This window comes from Pelodiscus sinensis, chromosome 1, assembly GCF_052426305.1.
Source record: "Pelodiscus sinensis isolate ZL-2025 chromosome 1, ASM5242630v1, whole genome shotgun sequence".
Taxonomy (NCBI): Eukaryota; Metazoa; Chordata; order Testudines; family Trionychidae; genus Pelodiscus; species Pelodiscus sinensis.
The window spans coordinates 307,758,024-307,780,276 of NC_143052.1; the positions used below are offsets into that span (position 1 = coordinate 307,758,024).

Here is a 22,253-nt window from a genome sequence, read left to right on the forward strand (position 1 = left end):
TTGAAATGTGGTGGCCAGAACTGGAGACAACACTCCAGTTGAGGCCTAATCAGTGCAGAGTAAAGGAGAAGAATTACTTCTCATGTCTTGCTCATAACACTCCTGTAAATGCATCCCAGAATGTTGTTTGCTTTTTTTGCAATAGTGTCACACTGTTGACTTATATTTAGCCTGTGGTCCATTACGACCCCTAGATCTTTTTCTGCAGTACTCCTTCCTAGACAGTCACTTCCCATTTTGTATTTGTGAAACTGATTGGAGTATTTTGTATTTGTCTATATTGAATGTCATCCTTTTTACTTCAGACCATTTCTCCAGTTTGTCTAGATCATTTTGAATTATGACCTTGTCCTCCAAAGCACTTGCAACACCTCCCAGCTTGGTATTATCCACAAACTTTATAAGGATACTCTCTATACCATCATCTAAAAAGTTGATGAAGATATTGAACAGAACTAGTTCCAAAACTGATCATTGTGGAACCCCACTTGTTTTGCCCTTTCACCATGACTGTGAACCATTGATAACTACTCTGTGGGAAGGTTATCTAACCAGTTATATACCCACCTTATAGTAGCCCCACATATGTTGTATTTCCTTAGTTTATTGATACATGATTGTATCAAATGTCTTACTAAATCTCATTATACTACGTCTCGTTATACTACGTCTACCGTTACACTACAAGCTTTATGCACAAGGCTTGCTGTCCTATCAAAGAAAGCTATTAGGGTGGTTTACATGATTTATTCTTGAGAAATCCATGCTGTTACTTATCACCTTACTATTTTCTAGATGTTTGCAGATGGATTCCTTAATTATTTGCGTCATTATCTTTCCTGGCGCAAAAATTAAGCTAACTGATCTGTAGCTTCCTGGGTTGTTCTTATTTCCCTTTTTATAGATGGGCACTATTTTTGCCCTTTTCCAGTCTTCTGGAATCCCTCCCGTTTGCCATGCCCTTCAAAGATAATGGGTAATGGCTCAGATATCTCCTTCATCAGCTAGGATGCATTTAATCAAGCTCTGATGACTTGAAGATACCTAACTTTTCTAAGTAATTTTAAACTTGTTCTTTTCCTATTTTAACTTCTGAACCTATCTGATTTTCACTGTCATTCACTATGGTAGGCATCCAATCACCACCAATCTTCTTAGTGAAAACCAAGACAAAGAAGTTGTTATGCGCCTGTGCCATTTCCACAATTTCTGTTATTGTTTTTCTCTTTTCATTATGCAGTGTGATATGCCCGTGTGTGATAAAATTTTGGTATTAATGATATGTCTCGGGGAATAAGAATTTTGATATGGATGTTAAACTTTATGGTAACGCTACTTCTCAGTTAATGCCTGTAAAAAAGATTTAAAGCTCACCACTGCAGAGAAACTATAGCAAATTTGGTTTGCTGCATGAAAGGGGAAACTGAGGCATACCATCTCATGGCCTGAATGGCTGGATGCCAAAAGAACCATGACACCAAGGCTATGTCTACACTGTGGGGCTTTTCCGTGATACCAGAGGTATCTCAGAAAAACTGTGCTACGTCCAGGGAATGCGTTTGTTCTTCCACTTTTTTTCGCGGAAGAGGAAACGCGCTCTTTTGGGGAGCCCTGTATTCCTCATTTCACAAGGAATAAGGGCTCCTCCAAAAAAGGAGGCTTTCCATCTAGACGGGGCCAAATGGCAGAAAAGCCTCTTCCGGAAAAAACAATTGGAAAAAGCGATGCAAATTTATGGATGCAAATTGTGGAGCACAATTTGTATAGCTTTAGACCTAGCCTTGCAACTGCCTTTGAGATAGTCAGTGACTGACCCTTTTGCAGTAAACTAAGGGAGGAGGGATGACATTCTAGAACTTGAAGAAGCACCATGTAACCCAAGTTCCCCTAAGCTGTGCGGCTGCACGGGTGTGTAGCTTTCCATTAAGCCCTACACAAGAGCACAGGGTATCAGCAGAGAGAAATTTCTCTTCCCAAGCCCCAGCAGCTGTGCAGCATGGGATGTGGCTAGCTTTTCATCCCATTCTCCGGATGCTAAGGAAGTGAGGGGAAAGTACTTGCATTCTATGCTTGCCTCTTGCCCCTGGCTGGTAAAGGGAGCTTACCTGCCTGAAATTCCGCCCTTGCCCACTTTTATGGATTAAGTGTATTTTGCCTTTTTGAAGTAATATTAACTATTTCAGTTAGGCTGTGTCTACACTGGGCAACTTATTCCGGAAAATCAGCCGCTTTTCCGGAATAAGCTGCAAGCTGTCTACACTGGCCCTTGAATTTCCAGAAAAGCAACGACGCTCTATTGTACAAAATCAGCTGTTATTCCGGAAAAACCATTCTGCTCCCGCTCGGGCATAAGTCCTTATTCTGGAACACTGTTCCGGAAAAGGGCCAGTGTAGACAGCCCAGTAGTCTTTTCCGGAAAAAAGCCCCGATCGCAAAAATGGCGATCGGGGCTCTTTTCCGGAAAAGCACGTCTACATTGGCCACAGACGCTTTTCCGGAAAAAGGGCTTTTCCGGAAAAGCAGCCTGCCAATGTAGATGCTCCTTTTCCAGAAAAACTGAAAATGGAATAGTATTCCGTTTTAAACAGTTCCGGAAATTCATGCCAGTGTAGACACAGCCTAAGTGCCTGCTCAGTGTGGTTTTCTTAAGAAGTTTTCTTTCTCTTGTTCTATTTTTGTCCATGCTCTGTGTGGCACACTAGAAGGAGGAATTCTTTGAAAATGGCTATTACCTGATTGTATCAGATGTCTGACATTTCTTTGGTATTTTCTGCTTGGTTATATATGGCTTGGAGATTTTTAGTTAACAAACCAGGCACATAGGACTTGATTCTCCTCTCACTTTGATGTAAATCAGGACTGCTTCTATTGAAATAAATGGAGCTCTATTGGCACAAAAGAGGCATAGGTTGCAGGTGAACGTGGCCTACAGAGTGTTCAGTAAGGGTGAAACAAGAAGTATGAGGCTGTCTACACTGCCCTGCAGCTCAAATTACAGAGTGCGAATAGCACCAAACTGCTGTGCTCTAACTTCCCTGTGTGGATGCTCTGGATGGTAACTAAAACGTTCCTAGTTCACATTGCCATAGTTTTCTTTAAACATTAATAAGAACTAGGGCCTGGTCTATACTTATCTAGAAGGTTGAATTAAGATACACAACTCCAGCTACCTTAATTGCATAGCTGGAGTTGACATACCTTAATTCAATCTTCTAGTTAGCTCAATTAAAAATAATAACAAAGGGTTTATACGGCATGGGCCAGAATTTGTGGCCAACAGCTCTTCATTGTTATTTCTAGTTGTGCTGGATAGCACAGTTATGCATATGTGAGCTGTAATCACACCTTGAATGGCAGTGTAGTTGCACTCTTACTGTATTCCAAAAGCTGCAATACGCAAATAAACCTTTTTCCCAAATAGGTGGCAGAAAGAAAAACAGACTTGTTTATGAGATGTGCAAATAACAACATACTTATATGGGAGACATTAGGAAACAGAAGACATTAGCGCACATATTTAATACTGATTACCTCTTAAAATTTCCATTCATCCAATCTATTTTTCTTCTTCTTTAAAAAGAGTTTGCTTTATTGTATGTTCTAATGTATTTGACATCTAGCTATACCTCACTCTTGAATATTTTAAAAATTCCTGACCTAGAATATGATACATTGTTACTTTTTTTGTAAAATGAAAGAGAGATGAAAATAACATAGGGGTGAAATCTTGACCTCATTGGAGTCAATGGCAAAATTTCTATTGATTGACTTCAAAGAGGTCAGGATTTCCCACCCACAGAGTTCATTAAACCTGTGCATTTTTACTTACGTTTTACATGCAACGTCATTGTTTTATTCACATACGTATCATCATTTTCTGCATAGAATACGTATTCCCCTGATTGATATTTATGATCACAGAACCTTGATGAAATGCTGTCGAGAAAAGAGGGGGGGTGGGAAATGCTTAAGCAAGTTTACAAATCAGGATTCAATTTTTTTTAAAATCAAGTTAAAAAAGAATTCAAAAGAAAAATTTTCTGAATAAAGAAATATAAAAAGAGTCTTCAGATGTAATTATGTTCTCTGTGTGCTGTAATAAAAGGGAATGGGAGTGATTTTTAAACCTGTCCATTTGATGGTTTTATTTTTGTCTGGAGTGTTGTCAGATTGGAGAGAGAGCTTTTGCTGGTTCATCAGTGTTAGAAGAGTACTTAAGGGAGACGTAATTACTGGAGTTCTAGGGTAGAGATATCCTGATTTAAGAGAATAAGGATTGCTGGCTAGAAGAGTTTCAGATGGTGAATAGGGGTCAAGAGGGCTGGCATATGAGGAAAATCAATAACAGTCAGAAGAGAAGAAATAGACAAAATCAGCAGGTAAGTTTCAGAAGAATCATAGAATCATAGAATACTAGGACTGGAAGGGACCTTGAGAGGTCATTGAGTCCAGTCCCCTGCCCTCATGGCAGGACCAAGTACTGTCTAGACCCGTGGTCCCCAACACGGTGCCCGTGGGCGCCATGGCGCCCACGGGGGCACTTGCATGCGCCCGCCAGGTGCTCGGGGCTGGCCTGGCCCTGGGCACATGGCGCGGCGCTTGCGGGGAGCGTCGGCCCCGGGCACGCGGCGTTTGCGAGGGGGTAGCGCTGGCCCCAGCCCCGGCCCCAGGCACGCGGCGCTTGCAGGGGGGAGGGGGAAGCGCCGGCCCCGGCCCCGGGCACGTGGCGCTTTCAGGGGGGAGGGGAAAGCGCCGGCCCTGGGCGCGCGGTGCTTGCGGGGTGCTTGCGGGGGGGGCACTGGCCCCAGGCGCATGGCTATGGGGGGGCCCCGGCCCCCCGGGTGCGTGGCTATGGGGGGGCCCCGGTCCCCCAGGCGCGTGGCTATGGGGGGGCCCCGGCCCCGGGCAAGCGGCTATGGGGGGGCCGCCCCCAGGCAAGCGGCTATGGGGGGGTCCGCCCCCGGCCGCGCAAGTGTCCCCGGCCCCTGGCGCCTGGCGGGCGAACGGCCACGCCCCCTGGCACCCAACAACCTCAAAAGGTTGGGGACCACTGGTCTAGACCATCCCTGATAGACATTTATCTAACCTACTCTTAAATATCTCCATGGATGGAGATTCCACAACCTCCCTGGGCAATTTATTCCAGTGTTTGACCACCCTGACAGTTAGGAACTTTTTCCTAATGTCTAACCTAACCCTCCCTTGCTGCAATTTAAGCCCATTGCTTCTTGTTCTATCCTCAGGGGCCAAGATGAACAAGTTTTTTCCCTCCTCCTTATGACACCCTTTTAGATACCTGAAAACTGCTATCATGTTCCCCCTCGATCTTCTCTTTTCTAAACTAAACAAGCCCAATTTTTTCAGCCTTCCTTCTCAGGTCATGTTCTCTAGACCTTTACTCATTCTTGTTGCTCTTCTCTGGACCCTCTCCAATTTCTCCATATCTTTCTTGAAATGAGGTGCCCAGAACTGGACACAATACTCTAACTGAGGCCTAATCAGCGCAGAGTAGAGTGGAAGAATGACTTCTCGTGTCTTGCTCACAACACTCCTTTTAATGTATCCTAGAATCATGTTTACTTTTTCTGCAACAGCATCACACTGCTGACTCATACAACTTGTGGTCCACTATAACCCCTAAATTCCTTTCTGCTGTACTCCTTCCTAGATAGTCACTTCCCATTCTGTATGTGTGAAACTGATTGTTCCTTCCTAAATGGAGCACTTTGCATTTGTCTTCATTAAACTTCATCCTGTTTACCTCAGGCCATTTCTCCAATTTGTCCAGATCATTTTGAAATATGACCCTCTCCTCCAGAGCAGTTGCAACCCCTCCCAGCTTGGTATCATCTGCAAACTTAATAAGCGTACTTTCTATGCCAATATCTAAATCGTTGATGAAGATATTGAACAGAACCGGTCCCAAAACAGACCCCTGCGGAACCCTACTTGTTATACCTTTCCAGCAGGATTGTGAACCATTAATAATTACTCTCTGAGTATGGTTATCCAGCCAGTGATGCACCCACTTTATAGTAGCCCCATCTAAGTTGTATTTGCCTAGTTTATTGACAAGAATATCATGCGAGACAGTATCAAATGCCTTACTAAAGTCTAGGTATACCACATCCACCGCTTCTCCCTTATCCACAAGACTCATTATCCTATCAAAGAAAGCTATCAGATTGGTTTGACATGAGTCTTCTGGAATCTCTCCTGTCTCCCAGGATTTTCCAAAGATGATAGCTAGAGGCTCAGATACCTCCTCTATCAGCTCCTTGAGTATTCTAGGATGCATTTCATCAGGATCTGGTGACTTGCAGGCGTCTAACTTTTCTAGGTGATTTTTAACTTGTTCTTTTTTTATTTTATCTTCTAAACCTACCCCCTTCCCACTAGCATTCACTATGTCAGGCATTCCTTCATCAGAGTTCGCAGTGAAGACCGAAACAAAGAAGTCATTTAGCATCTCTGCCATTTCTAAGTTTCCTGTTACTGTTTCTCCCTCCTCCCTGACCAGTGGGCCTACCCTGTCTTTGGTCTTCCTTTTGCTTCTAATGTATTTATAAAAGTCTTCTTGTTTTCCTTATTCCCGTAGCTAGTTTGAGCTCATTTTGTGCCTTTGCCCTTCTAATCTTGCCCCTGCATTCCTGTGTTGAAGGAAGTACAGGCAGTCCCCCGGTTATTACAAGATAGGGACTGTAGGTTTGTTCTTAAGTTGAATTTGTATGTAAGTCAGAACTGGTACATATTGTAGGGGAAACTCTAGCCGAACATTTCTCCAGAGCTCAGTTTTATTCTCCCACACCTCACTTCCCTCAGTCCTTTATTCTCAAGCTGAGGTGTCTGCTGAGAAAAGCCGCTCCGCATCTCCCTGGTCTGCTGGGGGAGGGGGAATGCTAGCTTCACGTCTCCCTGGTCTGCTGGGGGGAAGCAGCTAGTGCGGGGTTGCCTCACCCCGTTTGTAAGTAGGGATCCGATTTAAGTCGGATCCATGTAACCCGGGGACTGCCTGTACTCAGAACTGGAAAAGAAATTTAGAGAGGGTGGAAGAAACTGAGTAACTTTTGTTAGATAAGACACAACCCAGAATTCCAAAGCCTGCCCATCCATATGTGGTTTTAAAGGAAGAAGATTCACACTGAAAAGATGGGTCATTTTGCCTGCTGACCGAGGCCAAGATTATCAGGAGTGATTATTGATTCTGGGTGGCTTAGCTTTAGAGTACTTAATCACAACACCTTCAAGGTAGCTAGGTGCTCTGCACTTTCTAAAAACTAAGCCCCCTTTAGAGTGTCTCAAGTTGGGCACCCAAACATCGGTACATCCAGAATCACTAGTCACAGAAAAGAAATAAGGAGAGCCTTTCACGAGTCATTTCTTTGGTGTCCACATGTAAGTTCAAGGAAAGGTGAGAGAACAAGATGTACATGAGATTATTTGCCTTCATGGAATTGATTCGCCCAGAATAAGGAAGTGAAAAGGAGCAGTTTGCCAAAGATACAGCTATGGCCTGTGTTATAAAGAGAGAACAGAAAACAGAAAGTCTGTAAGAACATGGTGCTCTTAGCACTTAGAGGAACTAAAGATGGTGCCAAATTTTTTATAGCTTGAAATTAAATGTTAAGGAGCAAAGTTCATAGTACAAATTTACTATAAAATGCAATAAGGAAGAACAACTGGATAAGGAAATAACAGAAATTAAAAAAGGAAATAAAATAAATAAAAAGGATATGAAAGGAGCAAAGTAGAAGTGATGGAAGATATATTTACTCAACCATAAACTGAAATGTGCAAAACTGAAAAAAACCCACCAAATAAAAAATGTGTTATGGAACATGATTGTGTATTTATTTTTAATTTATTTACTCTTGTCCATTGATTCCATCTGCAAAATGGGTACAGTAATAATACTTAACTACCTGCTTTCCTATAGCAGCACTGTGTTGGCTGAAATCTGTAGAGTGCTTTGAAAATCTGAAGTGCTAAGTTTAACTATCTGGGATGTTGTAAATGAAAACTTTTTAAGAAAAATATTTAAATAAAACTGATCCACTTGGTTCAGTGCCATGGAGCACATGGGCAGCTATGTCCTATAATTGATGCAGCTCGACTAGGACTCAGTTACAAGAATCTTGCCTGGAGGTAACTAAGGTGTGAACAAACAAAACCACACCCACAATACACAGAAAAGGATGGGCTTTTCACAGATCTTGGCAATGGCGTCACCACACCAGAGTATGACAGCAACATGCATTTCTATGCTGAAAAAGCAACCTAGAGTGACGTCTGTAATCCTGAGCCCACATGGTGGCTCCACCCTCCTGGACATCAGAGTTCCTTAAACCATCTCAGAGTTCCTAAAAATGCTATTTATGACCCATGGGCTTCACTTTACCCGTCTGGGTTGAACCAGCTGTCTATCCTCCAAACACAACTGTCTGCCAGACAATCAGGAGGCAGTCTGCAATAGTTGGAAAGTAAATAAGCTGAGTATTATCAGCATTTAAGGATGAGTAATTGTTCATGACTACCTTTAGAGGGCTTTTCTCCAGAAATGATCTTAACCCCTAAAGAACAGATCAACCTACTCACACCAGAGACTGCTAATTAGTCACCAAGACCCAGTAATCAACTCTATCCAAGTCCACTGACAAACTAATGTTAAAGACATGTCTCTCGCCTCCATTGCCAGGAGAAGATAATTTACCAGGCTGAACTGTGCTGCCTTTGGTTATTTGGAGTCAGCCCTTCACATGGTACAACATGATTCAGATGGATAGCCAAGTCTGTTACTAAATAGGACCAAAAAGGCTGGAGACTAAAGTGGAAGTGTAACAGAACAATAAAGCAAAGATAAAATGTGAAAGAAAAACTGCAAGAGAGTTTTAAGCAAATAAACATTTTAAGAATATGAGGAACAAGAAATCAGCATGGGAGCATTGTATCCTTTCAGACTTGGCATAGACCATGCATAGACAAAAGGAGATAACATTGTTAAAAATTTAAACTTTTGCCTGCCTTTTCAAAAAGTTAGAGTTTAGAATGCAGTATGACTTTAGTTTGCAAAGTTGAAAGGGAACACGGAAAGAAATTAGATTATGGTATCTGAAATTAGCCTGGAGAATGAATAAGTCTTTAGGACTAGACAAAATCCATGCCAGAATTATATTATAGGAAGTAGTAGAAAAGATACTTACACATTTGTTTTCCAAAAATTGATATGTAACATGGAAAAAAAAATCCATGAACTGGATATGTAGTAACATTTCTGTGATGTTACATGGTCTAAGGGAATCTACAAAAGGTCTGAGAAACTACATGCCAATAAGTTTGGCTTTAGCAGCCTGAAATATACTGGGAACATGAGACTTAGAATGAAATAAGACTTAGCAAACACCCAGAAGGCTATAATTGAGTCATGGATGATCAGAATGGGTTCATAGAAAGAGAATTATATCTAAGATCAATAAACGGAGTTTTCCAAGGATATAAAAATATAATTGAAAGAGGTATTATATGTGCACAATTTAGGAAAGGATTTGTCATAACACACAAGATTAATCAAATGGATAACACATTTACATGAGTTGCTTTTGAAGACTCAAGTAACATTATAGAACATTTTGGCAACGCTGCTTTACCACTATATCAGTCTTTATATTTTAAAAATAACATATAACTTAAAACCAAAAGCCATAGTCTACATTTTAAAAGAAAAAAATGAACAAAGACGTCTATTTTAAGAGACAAAAAATAAAACAAGTATGTGTTCAAATTATAACAAATATTCAGAATAGTTAAGTACCTGTATCCATCTGCACTGTAATTTTGCTCACAAGGAAACGATTGTTGGGAAGAAATCCATATACATCTGATTGGTGGGTATACTTTAAGTTTAATTTCAAAACAAAACTTTTCCAACAGGTCAATCTCAAAATCTTCTCTCGAGTCAGTTACTTTTATAAATCCCTCTTCTATAAACAAAATGTTAAAATTCTGTTATAAAAGCTGTCTAATTAAGGAATTTTGAAAATACGCACATTTTTATTCTCATTAATTATTGCAAGTTATAAATGTCATAAAATCACTAGTGAACCCTCTGTCTACAAAAAGATAAGGTGTAATACATGCGATGCTGGTGTTCCACTCTAGTTTATATGTAAATGCTCTGTCTTTGAAAGAACCATTCTGATTGACTTGGTTAATTAAAGACACCCCTCCATCTTTCTGCCCCTCAGATCATTTTGAATCAACTACAGTAATCATCCTCTATAGATTTCTTCTGCTCAATTGTAAATACTTATTCCAAATGTTAATAACGTTAGATTTATAAAATATAAAGTAATGCATTAATGCCGGTGTAAGTATCTCTTGATGACTGCCGTCATTTCTTACCTACGGAAGGATTACTTTGAAAAGAGAAAACAAACTATATATATCTACTTTTTTGGTCATTAACATATGTATAAAATGAAAAAAGAGAAAAGTAACCTTCAAATGTATTAAAATGATCATTTAAAAAAATCTGCATCTGAAAGGGCCTGCTCCAAAGTTCACAGAAGTCAATGGAAGCCTTGTCATTGTCATCAGGGGTCTTAGGATCAGGTCCATAAAAGGATAAAAAAAAGAGTTGTCGCAAATAATGAAGATCTGTGCTTTTCTTTTTAAATGGTTTTCTTCCGGCCATATCCACATGCTTTATAAAGCATAGTTTTCTGTATATGAAGTCCTCATTTAGCAAATAATATGGTGAAAATTACCACATAAACCATAAATGGGACAAAGCTTTTAAACAAGAAATGCTTCACGTTGTGTGAATTCTACAATTTTTGGGAGTTACAAGTTTCTTGGCTGTCTAAATGGTACTGAGGGAAGTATTTTTCATCTTTTCAGATGGAACATCATATGAAGTTATACAGTGAGCACTATCCAAATAAATTAACTCTAAAAGTTAATGCCACATCACCCACAAGTACCTTGAAATAAAGTGACATAATTTCTCTCTGAAAAAATAAATAAAACAGTTTTTCCTCCTAACATTGAAAGGAAGGAGTGCATGAGTGAGTGAGCTGGTCTTCACAGCTATTTCTTTTCCTATTCACTTGTGGTGGCAGGTTTTGGATTTCTATTCAAAATGTCTGAAGAGTAATTACTTAGGAGCCATGGGAGTCAAGTTGAAACAGCAAAGTCTGAATATGATTCTTTCTTGTTTCTGTTATTATTTTTACCTTTGAACCTGGTATTTAGCATCTTAAAGCATTTATTTTACAATATATCATCTCTCCTGGAACAAAGATTGGATAATGTTCCAAATTCTTTATCCAATGCTGATAAAAAAAGGCATTAGTGCTAGGTAACATCCAGAAACTGGATGTGTGAATAACAGACGCGAAAAACCCTGCAGCTGTGATGGATGGCCTGGTTTCTGCTGTGTTTAAAAACCTCTCTGACAGACATGACAATCTGAGAATAAGACTAAAATTAAAAAGGTGAGATGTGCTGGCATACTTGAAAAGGAGGAGAGAGAGCAATTTATGCTGTTTTATGGAAGTATTTTCTTCCTACAATAATACTGCTCAGATCTCTTTTGTGACTGCCAGGAAGGAAATCTATCCATGCCATTCATCTACAAATAAAATTAATCGGGGTTGAGATTCTCCATGTTAATCAATGGGAACGTTAAATTTAGCTCATAGTTAAAATTTGGGATCCAAGGATGCTATGCTATCCCCCAGCCTTGAAGAAGATGAAGACAATCTTGTCTTATCTGTAAGAAGATGCCTCAGAGGCTGGGTTTGAATTTTTTCTTCCTTTAAACTTTGAATACCGCAGAGTGAACAGGCTATTGCATTTAGTTACCACGATACAGGCTCCAGAGACATATGTCCTTTCCTTACTTGGGGAGCAACAAAGGATAGTCTATAGGGGGTAAGGATGTAAGCAACTAATGGAGGGAGGTAGAGGCGTAGAGGGAACAGAGCGCAAACAGGGAATCAGTTGATTCCTGGCTCACGCCCGGTGTCCCCTCCCCCCCTCCCCCGCTGTGCTTTAGCCTTTTAAATGTATTAAGAGCTGTCAGGCTCTTAATACATTTAAAAGGCAGAGCTGCAGTGGGGTTAGCTCTTGGGGCCAGGAGCTAACCCCACTGCAGCTCTTCAGTTTTCCCCGCTTATTGACTAATCAACTAGTCGATTAATTGATTAAATGCAATTTAAGATCCCTAATGGGGGTAAAGACCCAGCTTACTTTACTCCTGTCCCAGAACAACAGGGACTCACTCTCTCTGGATCACGGTCTCTCCCCTTCTCCAGAGTGAGCACAACAATGTGTTCCTTACTGTGGGTTCATGTGAAAGCCACCATGCAGCTTAATAAGATGACATGATGTTTGTAGAGCATCACTATAACATTTACAAACTATGGGAAAATTTTTGCCAGATATACACTGGTCAATGTTGCTTATTATGTATATTTGCTAGTGCAAATTATTAAATATTATACTATATCTTTAACAATAAAAAACAAGAATAGAAAATATTGCATCTGTAGAATGTGGCCAAGTTACTATTGCTTCAGAAACCTTAACTTTTGCATATTCTGGCTTTTTAAATTTTAACTGGACAACCCGAATTTTAATTTAAAATTGATCTCCTGAATTTATTAGAAGATCAACAGGATAATTCCAAAGGGTAGTTGGTCAAACCTGCACAGAAAGTTTTAATTACAGGAAACTTTGGGTATCTAAACACTCTAGAGAAGTCAAATACTTCATATCCCTCCCTCTGAAATGATCGTAGTTGCCATCTTTAATTATTTTGTTTCTGAAAATAATATTGCAAGAATTACATTATTGTGTAGCCTACATTTCAGATTAATGTTCTAGTGGTGTCACTCTCAGAAGTATTGTCCTTTGAGGAGTATAACAGGGGAGAAGGTGAGATTGTTGGGTACCTGCAGGGATATGGATAATTTAGGGTTGGCTTATCTCCATTTTCAACTTCAAGTAAAAAGAGTTTTCTTAATCACTGTAATCACATTGTATGTATATATAAGCAAACAGCTGAATGAGAGAAAAATAAGGCAACCAAGTTAACAACATGAATCTGAATTACCTAAGACTGTAACCAAAGCTGTTTTATTTGGATGTTCTGTAGAAAAACAGGTATAATGTCCACTATCACTTCGTCCCATCGATGAGGCAAATGCATAGAGAATCCGAACCATAGACAAGTCTTTTCGATAGGTTGATTCTTCAAACCAGCGTGCCTAGTTTTTAATAAAGATTTGTATTTAATATTGTGATACTGCCCATTATTCCTTATGCGAAAAGAATCATGTCTTATTACCTTCTTTAATTCTCTGTTTTCAAAATACCATTTCAATTTGAATGCATAGCTTTCATAAACTGCTCTACATCTTATTAATAATGGTTCCCCAACTTTAAGAAGTAATTCTGGTAAAGATGCTCCAAGATTTTCATTTAGATCTGCAAAATAAAAACACAACAATTAAACAATAAATGAAATAATTTCCCCCATAGTAAAATATAATTTATTTCAACCTTTTCTTCCCTTATTTTCACATTTGTAAGCATCTACATTTTGCAGCTATTGTTGTATTTGTAATTATAAAAGACTACTTTTTGAGATTTATATTTAATATTAAAATTAGTTATAATATTCTAACATTTAAATAAATAAAATCAAATTCTGTCCTGACTCAGAAATCCAGCAACAATCCTGAATTCACCCAGGATGCAACTTAGCACAGAATTAAGCCAAAGTAAGCTTATTTAAAAATCTGAATAGCAATATTACAAAAAAATTAAAAGTTTTTTAAAATGAAAAGTAGATGTTAAAGATGTGTGAACATAGCACTTACTTATAAAATGTAAAATAATACAACAATTTGTTCTTAAATATATTTAGCATTAGCATTTAGAACATGGATGGTCTGTGAAGGGCTCAGAGCATAGGGAGGGTAGAGGGCATGCACCCCCAATCTCCCTAGCCCTAGAGCACTGGGGGGGAGGGAGAAGGGCAGGCTCTTGGGGTAGCAACACTCTGCCCCAGTGTGACTACAGCAGGCGTTCTGAGGATGGAGTGTGGGCAAGGCCAGGCTGGCGGTTTGAGAAGATAATGCCCTCCACTGCCTAGCATACCGGCCACCCATGATTTAGCAGATAAATATGATACAGAAATATAACAGCATTACATTAGTTTTGCCAGGTAATGTACTCTTAACATACTTATTCTAGTGATGACAAACTTACAGCCCAGTGTCGCAAACTTTACTCAAATCAATAGTGCATAATGTCAATGGAAGAATTAGGTCCCTATTTAAATAAAGCTTATAGTTATGTTACCTATTGTATATAGTTTAGTGCATTCTCTGCCCAGCTCATTAGTTGCGCAGCACTGTATGTCTGTTTGAAATAACGTATTTGGTGAAAATCCGTGTTGTACCTTCTGTACTCCATATACTTCCCCATTTCTTTTATGGTCTTTAAGATTTGAATTGGTGCAACTGTAATTACAGATACATTTATTTACTGAATCATTTAGTTAATCCCAAACAGATATCCAAGACATGAGAAAATACGAAAAATAGAATGAAAACTGCCGTATTATATAGTTGAATAAAAGGAACTAGAAAATGTGGAGACTATGAAACAAAACAGAGTGGCACTGGAAATAGAGAAACTAACAAAGAAACAGAATGAGCTGATAATACCTGACTGACTACACTATTCATGCTTTTATTGGTAGGCGTAAACATCTGTAATTTTATGGAAGAAATGCAGGCTCCATTGAAGTTAATGGCAAAAATCAGGAAGCCCAGGATTTCATCCTACATCTCTGGGACTGCCCTGAACCCTGAATGTTGGACTATGAGCCTCTATTAGTTGAGTTAGAAGACACAATCCAGGTAGTCTGAAGGCATCTGAAGACTCATAAATCCATGAGTGGTCTAGGTATTTGAGAGGGACAGAGGTCCACATTACCACACATATATTCTGAATGAAAATATACTGAATGTATTCACCCATTACCTGATATGTTTCTTGGAAAATATTCATGTAACTAACAGAACTACTTATCATGCATAATTCCTAAAGCTAAAAGGAAAGGCAAACTTAGATATAACATTTCTAATTACACCCTTTCCATCTTCCACTTGTTCTCAAAAGTGCAAGGTTTTAGTAAAATGGAAAACAGAGGGCTATGGGGTTAGAAATACTCATTAGCTATGTCAAGTGAAAATACTTGGACTTTGGCCAAAAATTTTCAGATGACAGTGCCAAAAATCTCCAAAAGGATACATTGGCCACATTTTCCAAGAATACACTGCAGCTCATACAAAAATGTGAATTCACCCACTGAACTCACATACACTCAATTTTTGCATATAGGCTTTGGAGGAAACTTGTATGCATGTGAAATTTTATGGGAGCATCCATTGTATTCTCCTTTGAAAATCTGACCTCACCGTTCTCCTTCAGTTGTTCAAGTTCAATCATATAAAAATAAGTACACCATGCTGTAAGTCAGTTGGCTTAGGCAGACATCAAGACTTACATCTCAAAATTCAGTACACAAAAAACGTAACATTATATGCCCCATACCTGTCATCAGGTGTTCTGCAAAATAACCATTCAATAAGTGGTGGAGGGTAGCTTTCAGACATGCAGTTTATAATGGTCAAATTTTCACTTTTTACAAAATAAGGCTTCCTTGGTTTACCTATTAAAAGCAATGCAAATATTTTCAGACATGCTGTAATATTTTTGAAACATCATTATCCATCTTTTTAATGTTTAGGTCATTTTCAACACTTGTGTACTGGAAAGCAATATGCTTTATGTATGAGTTATAGATTCATAGAACAAACCAGTCTATCCCTTTAAATTATCTTCACAGTCTTCCTGAGGTAAAAATCCAACACTGACTTAGACATATATATAAGCAGTAGCTAGTCATAATTCTTGTTATAATAGAAAAATGACAGCAGGTGTCAGACTGTGATGGTTGATTGTATTATGCATAACAAAGTATCAGAAGAAACCAGGAGGCAAAAAAATCTACCCTGCGACACTCATAATTGACTCACAACAATAGCAGTAACTTCACTCAGAGCAATGTGCAACCATTCAAGAACAAAATTTGATCTTTGAGCTTTGAATTTTTCAAGTGATTTTAATGCCGGTGGAAAGTAGGGATGTAAAATCCAGTTTAACATTAAGTTTAACTGGTTAACTGATTAAACAAGAGGGGTTAAGAAGGCAGTTTTAGCCCGTTGTGCTGCAGTGGCCTTTCGTCCACAGCTGAACTGGAGCAGCCCTGGCAGGAGCTGCTTCAGCCCAGCTGTTCCAGCCCCACAGGGCTGCTGGCTTCCCGTCTGAATGGGCTGGGAGTTGGCAGCCTTGAGTGAGGGCGGGGGGAAGAGGGGTCTTCCCCATCTTCTCCCCTGCTGCTGCTTCTGCTTCTGTATGAGCCTGCTGATTTCCAGAAGTCGGCAGCCCTCTCCCCACACTGTTTCTCCCTCTCCCCCCACAGCTCCAGGCTGCTCTCAGCCCACACGGGCCAAGAGCCAAGAGCCAGGAGCCCCTCGTGGCTGGAGCAGCCTTTCACTCATGGCAGGTAGCAGGCAATTACCTGGTAAGCATCACCTGCTAAGAGTGATGCCTATCGGGTAACTGGTTAATCAGTTGCCTGTTCACATCCCTAGCGAAAAGTAAAGAATTGTTTGTCTAAGGTCCTCATTTGTATAAATTCTTCAGCCTTGACCTGGTAAATGTGTCACCTCCCTGGCCTCAAGGAACTGCCTCTAAGAATCAGAGGGTAATTTAGGGCCTGATTTTCAGAGGTATTCAATACCTGTAGCTTTCATTTACTTCATCTGTAGTTATGAGTTCTCGTACCTCTGAAAATCAGCTCTTGAATCTATTTTCATTATATTGTTGAAAAATCCACTGCATGCAGGAATGCTACTTCTCACCAAGTCATTTCATATACATAATAAAAAAGCAACAAATGATAATGAATTTCAGTCATTAACAACTTCAGCACCATAAACGTGTAACCTACAGACATAAAGTTCCATAAACCATTACCAATCCCGAGCTTCCCAGTTTCCCAGCTTGAACTATACTTGAAAGTTTATTGCACCAAGACTGATGATGACTTTACAGTACTTAAAACTGGAAATACTGATTTTGTTTTAAATTGAACTGTGATTATGAAACTGACAATTTCTCCTGATTCCTACTTTAGGTACTGTATTTTAAATGAAACTTGAAAAGAGAAAAATCAAGTTTATGCATTTCTTTGTTTGTTTGTATCTTTATAATCGCTAGAGAAGGCCTGATAGTTTATTTGTTTTAGATTTCTAATTGCTTATTTTTAATATTAGCAAGGCAGATCCTGTTTAGCATGGGAAATTCTCTGATGACTGGAGAATAAGTGAAATTACAACAATACTCCTACAACAAAAGGAGGGAAGGATGGTATTCATGCTATTTCTAAGACAAAAATATGCAGAAAAAATCTTAAAAAACCAACAAAACCTTTTAGATCTTCCTTATTATGAGTAGAGCAGTTAGTGCCACCTATTATAAAGGTTGCCTGACACTGCCTCTTATAAGATCCTGTTGTTTATAAGGCTATACCTACATTACCGCTTGTGTTGACAAAACTTATGTCACTCAGGGGTGTGAATATTCCACCCTTTTGAGAAACATAATTTACATGTATATAAGTGCTAATGCACACAGCAGTATGTGATCTTCTGTCAGCATAGCTTACACCACTTGCAGGAGTGGGTTTATTTTATGCTGATGGGAGTTCTTTCCTGCTGGCACTGAATGTCTTCATTGTATGCACAGCAGTGGTGTAGCCATACTGGTACATGCCTGCAGCTGCAGCACTGGACATGTAGACATGCCCTAACTTTGCCGGAGTTGAAGTGGGTTGAAATTTTACATGGTGGGTGTCTGCCCCATGCTGATTAGTTTATTTCACAATTCAGTCATTTCTAAGAAGGTAGCTACGGAAATATACATTGTTTGGTCCATTTTTTTTTAAGTGCCTTAAAAAAAAACAACAACAGCAAAACAAACTCTAGTGCCCCCATGCTTAGAAGCATGGACTTGAAATTTGGCAGGTGTGCCTAGGATGTGCCTTTAGTGAAAATCCAGCCACATATGGCCATGTTATACCCCTAAGAAAAACACAGTTCACACAAGTTCAGTGGAGACTAGATTTTACAGTTGAAATCTCTAAAGATTCTGTCTCTCCAGCCTCTCATATTCCAGCTCCTTGGTCCATCCTCATAGAGTTATAGGGATGAAGCCAGGCTTTCTCCATGATAGCTCCTGCCAAGTGCTCAAGGTACTGGACATGAGACCAGTGAACCGTCTTTCTGGTTTTCTCAGTGACCCCTCTGCTGGCACCCAGAATGCACAGAGGAGGAAAGAATCTGATCTAATATAAAGGGGAGGGGATCAAGAGGCCACCTAGGGAGTTGGGAGTGGAGTAGATTGAGATCAGGTATCTGGTACAACTGGAGCAAATCATTTAAACCAGTGGTCTCCAACATTTTTAAGCATGAGATCACTTTTTGAATTTAAGTGTAATCCAAGATCTACCTCATATATAAATATCTTTGCCCCGCTTCCTTCCTACCCCTTCTCCAAGGCCCCACTCCTGCTCACTCCATCCTCCCTCTCTTGCCCATCCTCACTCACTTTCATCAGGCTGGGACAGAGGATTGGGGGCAGAGGCTCTGGTCTTGGATTAAGGGATTTGGAGTGTGAGAGGGGCTCTGAGCTGCTCTTGGGGCAGGCAGTTGGATGTAGGAGGGGGTTCTAGGTGCAGGCTCTGGGTGGGTGTTTGGATGCAGGGGTGCTCAGAGCTCAGATAAAGGCTTGGGGTGCATGAGGTGGTTCATGACTGGGACAGGAGTTTGGGATGTGGGCTCCATCTGGGCACTGCTGCTGGCTCCTGGGTGGTGGTGCAGTGGGGCTAAGTCAGGCTCACCCGTCCCCTAGCCCTGAACCACTCCCTAAAGCAGCCAGCAAACTCCATCCCTGGTCCTGTTGTGCCCCCTCTCTGCTCTGTGGAAAAAGGATACAGAATGGGAGAGGGGGCACCCTGACATCAGCACCCCTCTTTTTCCACCCCTGCCCTGCACAGAAAGCAGGAGACTCCCAAGGGGAGGGGCAGCTTCAAGGCAAAGGGCAGGAGATGCACAGCAGTGGGGGGGAGGGGCAGCTGAAGTGTAGGCACTTGGTAGCCTCTTGGCCAAACCAGTCAGGATCACTTGTCAGAGGCTCCCGATCTACTGGCTGATGACCACTGATTTAAACTAAACTTTTCACAGATGGGCACTAACTGTGTGCTTTAGGGTCCTCAACTTGAGATCCTGGGATCTGATTAGCAACTGAAATAAGTGGGAGCTGTGCTTTGAACATGTAAAGCACTATTAAGAACCCTGAACAATCAGGCTGTAGGTTTCTCAAATTAAGCTCACAAAATTAGTGGATGCTTTTTTGAGCTTGATCTTTCAGTTGCCTACCTCACAGGGGTATTATGAAAATAAATTAATTACTTCAGATACCAAAATGATGAGCAAGACAGAAAAGACCCTGAGGAAATTAGTAATTCTATATTCAAAGCAGTATCTGAATGGGATAAATAAAGTATGGGGCCACTTTTATAATGAAAATAACAAATATTGAATAGCTGTTTATTAAGGTATGTCTACACTGCAACACTTTGACATAACGAGCACTATTCTGAAATAACTTAATTAGCATCTACACAGCAGACAGTTATTTCAAAATAGTGTCAAAAATCTGTCAAGCTGGTGGATATCTTACTCTGACTCCTGTAACCATCATTGTACAAGGAATAAGGGAAGTCAGAGGAAGAGTGCTCTATTTTGAAATAAGTGCTGTGCAGATGTTCCCTATTTCAAAATAAGCTATTTCAAAATAAGATACGCAATTGACAAAGCTCAATTTGCGTGGCTTATTTTGAGTTAAGCCCTGCTGTGTAGCTGCACTCTTATAAGTGAGTACCATCCAGGGCAGTGAATGAGATGGGGGAACGTGTGGAAAAAATAATATGGGATTATGAAATTAAAGACTGTACCATTCTGCATATGCACAAGGGGGGCAAATTAAGGTAGCCGTCAAACTGGCATTTTCTAAGTTTTGATTGCTTGTCTTTACAGCCTTAATAATGTTTTTTTGATGTTTGTTTATTTGTTTGAGGTAGAATGTGTGTGTGTGTTTGCTCACATGCATAATACATAAGAATGTGAAATCAGCACAAGTCCCATTTTAAAACAATTTTTTGCATGTCATCTTTAACAACACAGTGACTCAGAACCATTTTAACTTTCACAATGAACCAAGGGAGATGAGGCAGCCATACATGAAATAAGTGACAAGAAAAACAGCCCACAATTCAAGAACTGAAAGAGGAGGAGAGACAATTGAGGAAGGGAGAAGCCTTGTGGAGTGTAGAATTAACAGAGTTTCACTGCTTAGAGAGGGTTTGGTCATGTACAGGCATCAGTCTTTCCATTCTGAAGCTGTGGACTGACAGAGTCCCTTGCTTTGACACATACTTACTTCTTACGAGAACTGTAAATATTATCGTGTAGATACTGTTTTCACCTTGAACTGCAAGGGTGTATTTTCCAGCTTGATTTTCTTGTATTTTTGAAAAGACCAGCGAAATAACATATCTATAAAACAGAAAATACATTATGGAAATTTCATGTTAGATAGAGGGTAGTAGGCTGAAGAACATAATGGCATTATGCTGAAGCTTAACCCATGCAAACAGCATTCTGGGCTGATAGTACTTAGTATATATGTAGCACATTCAATCACCAAAGTGCTTTCATAAACAATGGGCCCTGATTCATGTAATCATCCAGTGGGATTCGAAGTTCTGCTTAAATACTATCCTGAATAGGGACAGAGTAGTATCTGCTCAAGTACCTTCCTGAACTGAGGCCCATGCAACAGGATTCCCATGGAGATTTTCTCACCAAGAGGCCATTCCATGGGTTTCACCCTTCAAGGGAATAATCAACACTAGTATAGACTTATGGCTAGAACACGGTCAAGAGAATTAGGGAGGTATTTTAGGTTCTGATGCTGATTTGCAGTGTAACCTCGGACAAGGCATTACATTAATCTTTTTGTGCTTTGGTTTCCTTGACTTGAACACTGTGATGCTTGAATTGAACGTTTGTAAAATCTATTGAGATCCTCAGATGTAAGGTGATATACAAATACAAAAAAATCACTATACTGTAAATTATAAAGCCAGAATTCATTGTTTTCCTAGTGCATAAACAGCTATTAACAACATGCAATTTAGTGATAATAATTAAGATAATTTTAGGAATATAAAGAGTAATGTGAAAATAAATGATAAATAATCTTTTTCAAATGGAAAATATTTCATTTGCATACGCTAACGAAAGTATTCCATTTTGTTTTTTTGCTTCAGTATAATCCTTTACCTACCGGTTTTCTGAGTCCAGTGAGGGTGTGCAGTCAGCTTGGTTCTCTTTGAAGACCCAAAGGCATGAAATGGTCTCTGAAATATTCATTATCACTTTTAATTCAATGTCTCCAAATAGGTCAACTTCCACATTTTTTGCTGATTCATAGACATTTTCTGTGCTTTGAGAACTCAAATCACAACCAAGATCTTCCGAAATACTAGGCATCTGTATTGCAATAAAACAGATTGCTATGTCTAATAGTGATAACTGGGGTTTTCAGATTTAAACATTTAAAAAAGAGGCTTACCTATTACAATAATTCACTCTATTAAAAATATCCCTAACAGTATTGATCATGCATACATGTATAGTCATTATAAACAAAAATTAGATTAACACTATACTTTCATTCTTGTTTCCCTCTTCAAATTTAACTCTGATACCTATTTATCAAATATGTTTAATTCTACTGAATGAACAAATGCAGAACAAGTTTTGCTTTCTGGAATGACAGCATAGTTAGTAGCAGTTCAGCTTGCAATGGGCTACTTTCTCCTTGTGAGTAAGGTCACGTCTACACTACAGGATTTGGCCAATGCAAGTCACATTGGCATAAAGCTGCTCCAGTTTATCACTCTTGTGTGTGCATATTTGGATCCTTGCACAACTGCTGAGCATACTCACTAGGATTGCTTGCACTGATGCACAGTGCAGTACACCATG

At 39.7% G+C, this 22,253-nt stretch overlaps 1 protein-coding gene across 3 annotated transcripts in view; it reads right to left on the reverse strand.

Moving 5' to 3' along the window:
- Positions 1-22,253, reverse strand: part of FLT3 (fms related receptor tyrosine kinase 3) — a 97,048-nt gene that overhangs the window by 32,667 nt on the left and 42,128 nt on the right. For all 3 annotated transcript variants that reach the window (XM_075919216.2, XM_075919214.2, XM_075919215.2), the window contains 8 exons: positions 21,550-21,755; positions 20,641-20,756; positions 15,628-15,745; positions 14,368-14,528; positions 13,349-13,488; positions 13,115-13,268; positions 9,809-9,977; positions 3,830-3,936 (listed from right to left, as the gene is read on the reverse strand). In XM_075919216.2, coding sequence (XP_075775331.2) covers positions 3,830-3,936; positions 9,809-9,977; positions 13,115-13,268; positions 13,349-13,488; positions 14,368-14,528; positions 15,628-15,745; positions 20,641-20,756; positions 21,550-21,755 — 1,171 coding nt within the window. The remainder of the gene's footprint in view (positions 1-3,829; positions 3,937-9,808; positions 9,978-13,114; positions 13,269-13,348; positions 13,489-14,367; positions 14,529-15,627; positions 15,746-20,640; positions 20,757-21,549; positions 21,756-22,253) is intronic.